This window comes from Meles meles, chromosome 8, assembly GCF_922984935.1.
Source record: "Meles meles chromosome 8, mMelMel3.1 paternal haplotype, whole genome shotgun sequence".
Lineage (NCBI taxonomy): Eukaryota > Metazoa > Chordata > Mammalia > Carnivora > Mustelidae > Meles > Meles meles.
In genome coordinates, this window is record NC_060073.1 from 12434639 (window position 1) to 12447393 (window position 12755).

The window sequence follows — 12755 nt, forward strand, 5'->3', positions numbered from 1 at the left end:
TTGCATCTTGGTGACCAATCTTTGACATGATATTGCTGTTGGCCTCTGTGGTCTTGACCAATGTACATACAGGATATCATGATTTCTGCTTGCTGTGTGGTAATCCCGTTTTCTTTGAGTTAACACAAGAAGTCATGGTTTGCTTAGAATGACCTTGGGATGTGCGTCTTGCCTTCAGGTGTGGGTTTCCAACCAGCTCTGCTGCTTACTCATTTTGTTACCTCCTGCAGCATCACTTGAGTTTTGACCATTTGTTCAAGCATTCCATGAACACGAACATCTCTTTTGAGACGTTTTGTAGAAAGGAAAGTTGCATTAGAGAAGAAGCTGTGAGGGTAACTGGAGTGGAAAAGTGTTTTCTGGTGTTTGTGTGCTGAGAGGATGAGGATTGTGGCCATGGGGAAGCTGGAGCTTAAGGTGAAGATTAAGATGGTTGTGAAGACCTAGGATGAAAATTTGACTGAATCAGGTTCTGAAGGAGACAGATGAGGTGGAGGCAAGAGCCCAGATGAGAGCACTATCCTTAGGAATGAAAACGGCCCATCTTCTATGTGCTTATATATGCAAATGTGCTGTGACCCAGAGGCTGGAGGTTGGTTTCCTTTTCAAAGATGGGAAATATATTTCAAGGCACCAATTTAAACTCTTCCTTTTTATTTTTCACTAACAAAAAAGACTTCAAGGTTTACAAACTTACAAAGAGATAATTTTCCATTTTTATCCTTCCCCCCCTTTTTAAAGCAGGGTCCATGCCTAACATGGGGCTTGAACTTGTGACTCTGAGATCAAGAGTCTCATTCTTTACCTACTGAGCCAGCCAGGTGCCCCTTTCTATTTTTATTCCTAATGAGAATCACACAGTCCTTTTTAAAAAACTACCATGTTTGGTGAGTTAAGGACAAATACATTTTTCATAAGTGAGCTCCTCAAGTGACATTTCTGTGTCTAGATCTCTTACCAAATGTACTAAACCGAGAATCCGGTGGGATTTACATAATTCAGTAGGCCCACGCTGTCTACAGGCACTGTTCTAGATTCCAGAAGGTAGCCTAAGAAGAATAAGACAGACTCTCTCTCCTCAGGGAGCTTACAGTCTAGAAAATGTTGGTCGCACATTCTGTCCTAATATGAGCTTGTCCACACAGGATAATTTCTTCTCTAACGAAAAGGTTGTGAACGACACAGAGGCGTGGGATGGGAGAAGTGAAAGCAGAGAACTTCCTTGACTTGCAGTAGGGTTATATCTGGAGAAACCCATCTTAAGTTGAAAATATAGTAAATGTATGAAATACACCTAACCTACCAAAGATCACCGCTTCGCCTAACCTCCCTTACCTGTGCTCAGACACTGGCTTTAGCCCCAAGCTGAGCAAAATCATCTTACACAAAGCCTACCCTATAAGAAGTGTTGCTGTCTCATGTAATGTGTTGAATTCTGTACTGAGAGTGGAAGACGTGACGGTTGTGTGGGTAGAGAATGGTTGTGGGTGTATTGGTGGTTGACACTTGTGATGGTCGGGCTGACCAGGAACTGCGACTTTCTGACCCAGCGCCCCAGATCCTGAGAGAGGATTGCAGTGCATATCACTGGCCCCGGGAAAAGATGAACATTTCAAATTCGAAGTACACCTTCAACTGAACGTGTATCACTTTCACACCATCATAAAGTAAAAAAATCATAAATCGAACCATCATAAGTTGGGGACTGTCTGACTTCTGGGAAAGGAAACAAAAGGAGAAAGAAAATGTACAGAACTGAATATTATAAGGCACTTTGGGAAAGTGTTACACACAGAAGGCCACACAGATTTTCCATAACCGCAGAGAAAAATTTCATGGTGGAGATGGCTTTAATTTGAACCTGTAAGTTGAAGAGATAAAACTGAGCATCCCAACCAGAGGGAAAAGCGCGAAGTAAGGCAAAGGGGGAAAAGTGCATGGTGTGGGAGGTGGAGAAAGGAAATTGTCTGTTGAGGACCACCGTTGGGCCACACGCTGTGGTAGCCTGTCTGGGGTTTGTGAGGATCAAAGGTAGAATACACAGTGGTTATGAAGAGAAATCAAGCTGGAAAGGTTGGTTGGGTCTAGTTTGCTTTGAATGTCAGGTGGCAGAGGCTGCCCATTTTCTTTTTGGTAGCAGCTGAGCCATCATGGTTTTGAACATGGCGGATTGAAGAGAGTGGGAAGCAGTGGGGCAGGGGGAGGGACTGGGCATGCACGAGCTGAGGTTCCAAGCTTCCCATCCAGGCTCCATTGTCCCACTGGGTTTTAGTTACAAAGCACAGATTCGAAGATAAAATTACCAATAATTTGAAGATGTGAATTACGGAGCATTAAACCCCAAGAATGGGGCCCTTCTTAGCACAGGGCCCTGCATGACTGCACTGGATGTGTGTCTGTGAAGCGGGCTCTGGAGTGACCTTTAAGAATATTGTTTCAGGGCACCTGGGTGGCTCAGTGGGTTACGCCTCTGACTTTGGCTCAGGTCACGATCTCAGGGTTCTGCATCATGCTCCCTGCTTGGCGGGGAGCCTGCTTCCCTCCTCTCTCTCTGCCTTCCTCTCTGCCTACTTGTGTTCCTCTCTCTGTGTCAAATAAATAAATAAATAAAATCTTTAAAAAAAAAAGAGAGAGAATATCGTTTCAGTGGAAGGGGTGGGTTAGAGGAGACTACGGTGGAAGGAGGACAGAATGAAAGATGAGGTAGACCACCCTTCATAATTTTGATGGTAGAGGCCCTGGGATAGTCCTGGGTATGTTATGGTGGGAGAAAGCCTTTTGAGAGTTTTGGGGGAAGTGATGGATGACTTGGGCATGTTTGTGGACCAATAAGATAGGAGCGAGTATAGGAGGGCATAGAGAATGGGCAGTAACAGTTGTAGTGAGATCTCACAAAAGTGAATGGAGGCAGGATCAACAGTATGTGAGTGGTAGGAACCACCTGAGAAAAGAGGAATGAAGCTTTAAGATAGGAAGGCAGAAGGAGACAGGATGGATTCAAGGTGTGGCCAAGGAGAAACTAACATCAGAGGGCCCTCAGTAAAGGAGGGGGACATGTCATCCTCAGAGAATGCTGGTACCTGAGTGGGGCTCAGGAACTTCTGCAGAGTCAATGGATGCACAGGAGCCTGCAGTCTTAGAGCCCTGGGTTTCCTTGATACTGCTAATCAGCAGCTCGGGCTTTAGGCAGATCACTTCACTTCTGCGAGTCTGTTTACTCCTGGAGAAAATTAGATGTTTCCAAAATAACACACATTTATACGGTGCTTAGTATTCTGAGTACTTTGCATCCATTAACTTAATTAATTCTCACAACAACCCTGTAATGAGAAAGCAACGAATGGAGAGGCTAACTGACTTTATGAGCCTTCCAGGCATTAGTGAGGAGAGCTGGGATTCGAACCCACGCAGCAGTGTCTTGTGTACCATGCACCCAGCGATCTCTGAGTTCGTCAAAGATGCTGCGTCCATGAAATTAACTTCTTAGCCAGACTAGTAGCTTCTTGATTCTAACGTAGTGAAGACCAGTTCTCCTTCCCATCCAGCACCACTAGGGTTGGTTCAGCACACAGAGGGCATGAAATGGTCGCGAGGTGGCAGCATTAACTCAAAGATGGATAGAGAGACACCGTGGTCTGGGCTTGAACTAGCCCCCATCTCAGAATTGGCCCCTTTCTTGCCCTTCATTTTTCTGAAACCCTAGGGTATAACTACTTGGATGTGAAGTCACTATTTAGTTTTGTGAGGAGACCAACTGCTGAAGGAGCCAGAGAAGTCAAAGCAGAAGTATTCCCTGGAACTCAAGGGTCTTCCGGAGGGAAAATGAGGAAGGCACATTCAGTGCTGTGAGAAGCTGATGAGACGCAGAGATCACGTATCTGAGATAAGCGGCACATTCTAGGTCTCTCAATCACCAGTACCCAGGACCATTCCACTTCCCCATGATAATAGTCTTCATTTTCAGCTATGTGATTTTTAAAAATATTAAAACACTGATAAAAGAGAGTATTAAATTATTTTATAGAGCCAGGTGTTTTGGCCAGATTGTCTCAGTTTAGTTTTGATCCTAGAAGTGAAGTTTTCTGTTTTCCTCCTGTCTTCTCTCCCCCTCTCTTCCTTTTCTTCTCCTTCCTTTTCTCCTCCTCTCCCTCCTCTTCCTCCTCCTCTTCTCCTCCTCTTCCCTCTCCCCTTCCTCCGCCTTCTTCCTTGTCCTCCTTTCCCTTCTTTCTCTCCATCTCCCTCTTTCCCTTCTTTCCCTTCCTCCCCCTCTTCCTCCTTTTCCTCCTTGTCCTCCCTTTCTCCCTCTTCTCCCACTCTTGGGCTCCATCTCCTCCCCTTTCTTGCTCTTCTTCTTTCCTCTCTTTCTTTTTCATCTCTCCCTCTTCCTCTCTCTATTTTCCTCTTCGTTGCTGTATTGATCAAATAAAATCATGAGGAGGACATCTAGTCTTCAGAGTTGGATGTGTGGGTCAGGAGATTAGATGCTACAAAATTCCAAAAGTGGTGCAAAAACTCCTTGGTCTAATTTGACTTAACTTGCCACCTATTTGGCCTCTTTCTTTCTTTCTTTCTTTCTTCCTTCCTTCCTTCCTTCCTTCCTTCCTTCCTCCCTCTTTTTCTTTCTTTATTTCTCTCATTTCTTTCTTTCTTTTTTCTTTCTATTAATAAAAAAATTTTTTAAATTGTTCTTGCAGGAAATTTTTCCATGAAGGTATTTTCATGAAAAAAAAAAAAAAAAAAAAAAAGAAAAGGTAAACAAGCTTCGCAGATGTAGCCGACTTTACTGGAACAGGAACTTGTGAGACAGACCCTATGAGAAATAGGACCTTTTCCCAGATTCTGAGAACATCCCGGCTCTTCCATACCAACCCCCACAGGAGCCATACAGCATAGTGTAAAAGCACAGAGAGTCTGAGTCCAACAGACTTGAGCATGTTCTCACTGGAACTATAAAATGCTCCAGATTTGTCTGATATATTCTGGTTCAAAAACCAGCCATTTCTCCAAGGACAAAGTTTCCTTCTCTTAGAAAACATGATTAGAAAACAAAACCTGGACACCAGGCAGAAATTTTCATATCTGTACAATTGGAAAGGAAATGCATTTCTTGTAGACGTGTGTGAACTTTCAGTGAAATAATATACGTATGTAACAACGGCCTGAATCATAGGAAGCACCAATTATCTGAAAATCCAAGAGGTGCTGTAATAGAATCCTTCACTTCCTATAAGCTCCATGTGAAAGTTCTTGACAAACCAGATTGACTGGGGGGGGGGGGGGGGATTCCTGAAAGAAAGCTCCTCGGAACTCAGTTCCTCAATCTGCGTTGAGTTTAGGTAAAGTCGAGGATTCTGATGTTTACCATCTGTATTTGGCATTTAAAAAGTTCTCCCCATTTAGTCTTGGAGAAGGAGCCAAATCCCAGTACCCACAAGAAATCTGCAGGCTGAAGTAGGGACAGTTGGACCTTCCAGCTCCTTTGATGACATTTTTGGTGGAACTTGAGATCAATAATTTTCACTTGTGCTTGAAGAACTGGGGTTCCCCCTGGGCCTGAAGCCTCTTCCATAGTATGCCAATGTTTCATTCCCCTAGGAAAGTGGTGTTTTGATTGCTTGTGTGCATGACACTAAGCCCCAGGTTGGGGTTGAGACCTTGGGGAACACCCCTCCAGAGGATCCCAAATCTGCCTGGCTGCCGGCTCCTGCTTTGCCCCCGCCCCCTCCCAGTTTGGAATGACTCACTTGGGCTCTGAAAGAAACTAAAATGAGCCCAACTGCCTTTACACTTTTACCATGTAGCCGGAGAAAATCTTTTACTATTTGAAATCTGAGGTTCTCAGAGACGAAACAGCTTTGCTTTTCCTTTTCAGATTCAAAAAGTCTGGTACTGGAAGGCGGTTCGTTCTGAAGTGAGATCTCATAATTCCCCAGGAACCAGGTATGTTTTCCCTGACCTTTTCTAAAGCAACATTCTTCACACAGGGAGTGAAAATAATGGGTTTGTTTAGGAGAAAGGGGCTCAGAAGTAGGTATAAAAAATGACTCAATTCTATTTTCTTATTCTCCTCTGCCACAGCTCATAAAAAATGGAGCTGGAGTGAGCCTCCCATAGGTAATTTTGGCTCACTTTGTCTTAAACAGGAACTGACTCAGTCATTGCCAGATAGAATACGGATACCAATTGGTGTTCATAAAACCCAGAAGCCATGTTTGTATGACTGACCAACAGTTTAACAGAAAAGGAATTAATTAGTTTGTATCGAGGACCCACCACGGACCACATAGTGGCTGGATTTTTCCATATTTGATCTTACTGAATCCTTCACTGATAGAGGGAACATGACTTGCCTACAGTTGCCCAGATAGTAAACAATAAAACTATTATTATTTTAAAAAAATTATTTAGGTATTTGACAGAGAGGGAGACAGCGAGAGAGGGACTACAAGCAAGGAGAGTGGGAAAGGGATAAGCAGGCTTCCCGCTGAGCAGGAAGGGCAGAGCAGGGAGCCTGATGTGGTGCTTGATCCCTGGACCCTGGGATCATGAACTTAGCCGAAGGCTAAGTGACTGAGCCACCCAGGTGCCCCTAAAACTATTATTCTAACTCAATTATTGAGCTTCTAGTCCATTCATTCATTCAACAAATATATAAGAGTGTACCATGTGCCCAGCACCATTCTAGACGGTGAATAATGATGTACAAAACGGTGACAGACCTTGTCTCTTTCTCCATGAAATCCAGCTCAGTCCTTTTCCATTGAGAACCTTCTTTGGAACTCCCCAAATGGGATGCGATGGTCAGGGATGGGTCTTCAAACCCCTCCAGAAACAACTGTGATGAAACTTTTATTTCCAGAGTCTCTATCTTGGTGATTTAAGCTTCTACAATTCCTTAAGTCTTAATGTTTTTCAGTTTTCAACATTTTCTTATTTCTTAAATAAAGTGGTCTATCCCATATTATCTTCAAATATTTAAAAATGTCATTATTCTTTCAAGGCTCCTTCTCATATCTACTTTAGGCCTTTTCAGGACTTGGGAAAGAGAAATACAGTGGCAGGAACACCATGGGGTTTGGATTCTGGCCTTGAAACCCTTCAGTGATGACATTGGGCAAAAGAAACCTTCAGATTTCTCTTTGCTGCTCTGGATCCAGACACATTCATCAACAGTGACTGCGATGCCTAATGGAAAGGGTTGTCCATCTTGAGAACATAGAAAATGCCTCGAATATTAATTGCTAACATATGAAGTTGGCCATCCGGGGCAGCTCAGTAGAGGGAGTGTGTGAGAACTCTAGCTTAATTGAATATAATTGAGGGGTCAGTGTTAACCAAGGAAATTGATCAAGCAAACATTTTGAGAAGGTGCTCTGGAATAGAATTCAGAATCCATGCTGTCAGCTGTCTTTCATTCTTGGAGTTTTCCTGGGTTGTTTGTCCTCTCTTGGGTTGGGGAAGAGGTCAGTTTGTGAGATATGAGGGTGACATTCTTATTAGTCAAAGGATCTCAGTACTTAATAAGCGGTTGTCCCTTCCTGGTCTCCCCTCACCAAAGAGCAGCAATATTTAGCTGGTGCTCCAAACCTTGAACTAGCCACTTGATCTCTCCAAGTCTTAGTTTCTTAGTGTATATATTTATACATAGATATAGGCATTTATGTGTGCTCGTGTGTGTGTATGTGTGTGTGTGTGTCTGCTGTAAGATGTATAGTATATGTGGCTCATGGAATTGTGGTTAAATGTAGAACTGATCAATAGAGTTTATGAATTCTAGAAGAGTGGTTCTCAAGTGAGGACATTGTTGCCCCCCCTCCACCCCCAGGGAATATTTGAGACATTTGGGAGTGTTTGGAGACATTGTTGGTTGTCACAACCAGTGGGTAGAGGTCAGAGATACTGTTCAACGTCCTACACTTCATAGGACAGTACCCCCACCCCCTGGCAACCTCCTCCCACCAGCAACCAAAGAACTGTTCAGTCCATAAGGTCAATAGCACCCAGGTTGAGAAATCCTGCTCTGGGACATTGCATAAATACTGCAATTAAGTAATTATGTGATCAAGGGGAATCACATACCTCAGTTTTTAATACGTAAGATCAAGAAATCGCCTATCATAGATGACAGGATTTTGTAACTGTGAAATTACACGGAACAAGCACAAGCCAAAAGTTAAGAGGACAAAAAAAAAAAAAAAAATCAAAGGACTGGATCAATGTAATGGGAAGAGCACCAGTTTGGAAAGTTAGCTGGTACATTACAGAATGGGAATCTATCAATAAGCAAAAGAGGCTGAAAAAGATAAAATTGTAGGATTTTTCCTGAGGAAAAACAAAGGAAGGAGGAGTCCTGTGCAGGGGTATTCAGTGGATCATCGTTTGTAAAGGGGAAACACTGGAAAGTGAGGAGTGGAAGAGGGAGGCTGGTTCGTGTCTAGTAGGGTTTCACTGGCTGGCTGAGCCCGTTCTTGTGTTACCAGCACAGCTCTGGTGCGTGAAACCCTCGCCCAACAGGGCAGGCTTGGCGGTCTCCTTGTTTGATGCTGTAAGAAAGGCTCCTCGTGGTGAGCATAGCATATTGTACAGAATTGTTGAGTTACTATGGTGTACACCTGACACTGGTGTATTAACTATACCTCCACCCCCCAAAAAAGATTCCTCAATCTTATGACCACAGCTGTTTTCCAAGGAAGCCAATGTCAAGCACAGCTGAGGCATTTCCCACTTCTCATCCCTGTTTCTCCCTTCTTCTCCTTCCTCCGCACTTTCTCTGTCTCCTTTGTCCAAGCCCTTCCCCTGCTCTACTTCCAGGGACAGAAAAAGGGCATAATGGCCTCAGGCTGAGGGAAAATAAAAAGCAGCGAGAGAGACAGTGCGTTCGAACCCGGACACAGGCTCTTCTCCAGGTCTGCTGGCTCCATTCGCACTGTCGTTTCTGAATATTTTTCATACCACAAGTCTAAGCTAATATTTTGGCAGGAAACATGGGTCCAGATAGATGAGAGAACAACAAGCGATTTGTTGTGGAGGTAGGTAGCATGAAAAATGTTTAAATACTTTGCTGTTGATGTTCTGTTCCATTCATCAAGTATTTATCTACGGGTGCCAAGGGGCCACAGTAGGCTGGGTGGGCCAGAGCCCGTGAAGACAAAGGTTCCAAGAGGCTTCGACCTAGTCATGGAGCTGGGTGGTTGCCCAGCTAATTGTGTGATAAGCAAGCCAGACTCTCGAGCTTTGAGAGAGCAGGAAGAGAGGACTTAATAGTAGCCAGCTTCAATCATAAAGATTTCTTTTTTTTTATTTATCTAAATTCAATTTAGTTAACATATAGTGTAGTATTAGTTTCAGGAGTAGAATCTAGTGATTCATCACGTACATACAACACACAGTGCTCATCGCAAGTCCCCTCCTTAGTGCCCACCACCCAGTTTAGCCCATCCCCCACCTGCCTCCCCTCCAGCAACCTTCAGTTTGTTCCTAGAGTCAAGAGTCTCTAATGGTTTGCCTCCCTCTCTGTTTTTATCTTTTTTTATTTTTCTTTCCCTTCCCCCATGTTCATCTGTTTTGTTTCTTAAGTTCCACGTAAGTGAAATCACATGGCATTTGTCTTTCTCTGACTAACTTATGTTGCTTAGTATAATACCCTCTAGTTCCATCCATGTCTTTGCATAGGGCAAGATTTCATTCTTTTTGACATCTGAGTAATATTCTATTTCATATACTGCCAACTGGAAATAATCTAAGAGAGAAAATGCTCTATCTTGGAGCACTGTTTATAAAGGTGAAAAACCGGAATTGAGAGAGTGGGGTGTTATCATTATGCAGTTTCTCCTTGTGTAAAGTGAGGAAAATAATAGAATCAAACCTGAAGAATTAAATGAGTTCACTGTGAGTGAAGCCTGGCATAGACTGAGCCAGTGGTATGATTTCTGTGATTAGTACCATTTAGTTATGTGTGCGTGGAAAATGTTAGGAAATATCCTTGGAGGCTATATTCTTGGGAGTGGAATAAGAAGATGAGAAATGAGGGATTTATATTTTTTACTTCTTACTATTCTCTTTTTGATTTTTAAAAAAAGATTTTCATTTGTGTATTTCAGGGAGACAGAGGGTGTGCAAGGTGGGGTAGGAGCAGAGGGAGAGGGGAAGGGGAGGCAGACTCCTCTCTGAGTGGGGAGCCTTGAGGATACAGGGCTTTTCTCAATCCCAGGACACTGAGATCTTGACCTGAGCCAAAATCAAGAATAGATGCTTAACTGACTGAGCCAAAAAGGTGCCCCTTTCTTTTTGATTTTTTAAAATGGAATAAATAAAATCTTAAAAACTATGCTACTGGACTTCTCATAATTTATTTTATATGATGTAAGCAGTCAGGATAATTCAAGTTCTAAATGTATGGGACTTTGGATTCAGGACCTTTGATTTTGACCCCTGCTGGTTAGGTTATTTTGGTCAATATTAAACTCCTCGAGCCTTAACTGTCTCATCTGTAAAATGGGTATAGCAGCACCTACCCCATAGGTTCAAAGCTATAATATAATGGAAGGGTTTTGTATATGCCCTTTACATTGTCAACACATACTGGTTTGCTATTTTCATACCATCCCATTATCCAGCCTATACTTTCTTGTCATTTTCATTGGCTCTTCTTTAATCACCAGATGAAATTCAAGTTGACCTCAATGGAAAATAGCACAGAAGCCACAGAGTTCATTCTCTTGGGATTAACAGATGACCCTAATCTGCAGGTCCCCCTCCTCCTGGTATTTTTGTTCATCTACCTCATCACTCTGGTTGGGAATGGGGGGATGATGGTGATCATCTGCTCTGACCCCCACCTCCACACCCCAATGTATTTCTTCCTCAGTAACTTCTCCTTCGTAGACCTGGGTTACTCATCAGCTGTAGCCCCTAAAATGGTGGCTGCCCTGCAGTCAGGGAACAAAGTCATCTCCTACAATGGCTGTGCTGCCCAGTTCTTCTTCTTTGTGGGTTTTGCCACTGTCGAGTGCTACCTCCTGGCCTGCATGGCCTATGACCGCCATGCAGCCGTATGCCGGCCTCTTCATTACACCACCACCATGACAGCAGGTGTGTGCACCCTCCTGACTGTGGGCTCCTACGTCTGTGGTTTCCTCAATGCTTCCATTCACACAGCAAACACCTTTAGACTCTCGTTCTGTGCTTCCCATGAGATTAATCATTTTTTCTGTGACATTCCTCCACTCTTGGCTCTCTCGTGTTCCAACACACGCATCAGCAATTTGGCTGTCTTCTGTGTCGTGGGCTTCAATGTCTTTTTCACCCTCCTGGTCATCCTCATCTCTTATCTCTTCATCTACATTGCCATTCAAAGGATGCGTTCTGCTGAAGGACGGAAGAAAGCCTTCTCCACCTGTGCCTCCCACCTCACTGCCGTAACCATCTTCTATGGAACTATCATCTTCATGTACCTACAGCCCAGCTCCACCCAGTCCATGGACACTGACAAAATCGCTTCTGTGTTTTACTCAGTGGTGATCCCCATGTTGAACCCCTTGATCTACAGCCTTAGGAACAAAGAAGTAAAAAATGCTCTCTGGAAAGTACTCAACAAACTTCATCCCCAGTCAGTAAGTATGAGTAGGAAGTAGGCAGGTGATGGAGGAATAAACCTTCCCCCAGGCCTCAATGTTATCACGACTTCTGAGGTGTGGTTACTTCTGCTACTTGGAGAAATCACGAAAGCAGCACTTGGAAATGTCTCACTCAGGGAGATAATCTTATGTTTAGTGAATAATGACATTGGATATTTAAAAACCTTCTTGCAGTAGTTTCTTGATATGACTCAAAGCAAAAAATCAAAGCATAAACTGAATTCCCTGAATTTCCCCTCCCTATTTTTAATTGGAAGAAATTTCCACTCACTATTAAAATTTGTGTTCAGGATCACATCTTCATCATAGAACACTGTATCAGTTGAAATGCATAGCATTATGGCTTCCATCTTTGGTCCATGTGTTTGAAAGTTAAAGTTTCTAATGCAGATAAAAGATGTTTTACTATCTTCAATAACGACTCTAGAAGGTTTTAACTCGAAGGGCAGGGCACTGCTCCCAGAGTCAGATGCCTCTTCAATCCTTCAAATCCCCCAGCCCATATTCCTGCTCACCCATTGATTGAGCACCTTTGTATATTTCAGCTCTTTCTATTAATGTTTTGGGACAACTTTGGTAGAGAACAATAAGCCACCTTTGTATGCAACAGATTCAGTAGATAAATTGTTTGAACTTTAACCCAAATCAACAACATATCTTTCTTTAGAGAGCTTGCGCTCTGTTCCATGCTTTTGGCCTTTGTCTAACATAATTACCAAAGCTTGTGGAAGGTTTGGAGGAAAAAGCATTTTTTATTCTATGGGCTATGCAAGAGGAGATTTGCCTTCTGAATTAAATGCTTGCATTTCTCAGCACCCTTGTTTGGTGAATCTATTATGAGTACACATAATAACTTTCTGTGCCCTCTTGGCTTCTGTTTTTTCAATAATTCAGTTCACCTCTGGATCCCTGTTGCATTGCAATATTCTGTAATTAGATGCTGTAAGAATAAAAAAGACTGTAGAAATTTACTTCCTGAATAGGAACGGCACAATGATGGACACCCAAGTCCACCGGTAGATCTGGTTTTGTGTACTGGATCGTATCTGTGAATATGTGTGTGTGTGTGTCTGTGTGTGTGGCAGGGGACAAGGGGTAGGGGGGTGGAGGGGTGGGGAT

The 12755-nt window shown here is 43.2% G+C and overlaps 1 protein-coding gene across 1 annotated transcript; it reads left to right on the forward strand.

The window, feature by feature from the left end:
• Positions 1-10679: 10679 nt before the first annotated feature.
• On the forward strand, positions 10680-11633 carry LOC123949391 (olfactory receptor 1444). The gene has a single exon (XM_046016818.1). The coding sequence runs from the start codon at positions 10683-10685 to the stop codon at positions 11631-11633; it is 951 nt and encodes a 316-aa protein (XP_045872774.1). The 5' UTR covers positions 10680-10682.
• The last annotated feature ends 1122 nt before the right edge of the window (positions 11634-12755 follow it).

Coding starts and splice junctions, on each gene's coding strand:
- LOC123949391 (XM_046016818.1), top strand. CDS start 10,683: ATGGAAAATAGCACAGAAGCCACAGAGTTCATTCTCTTGGGATTAACA.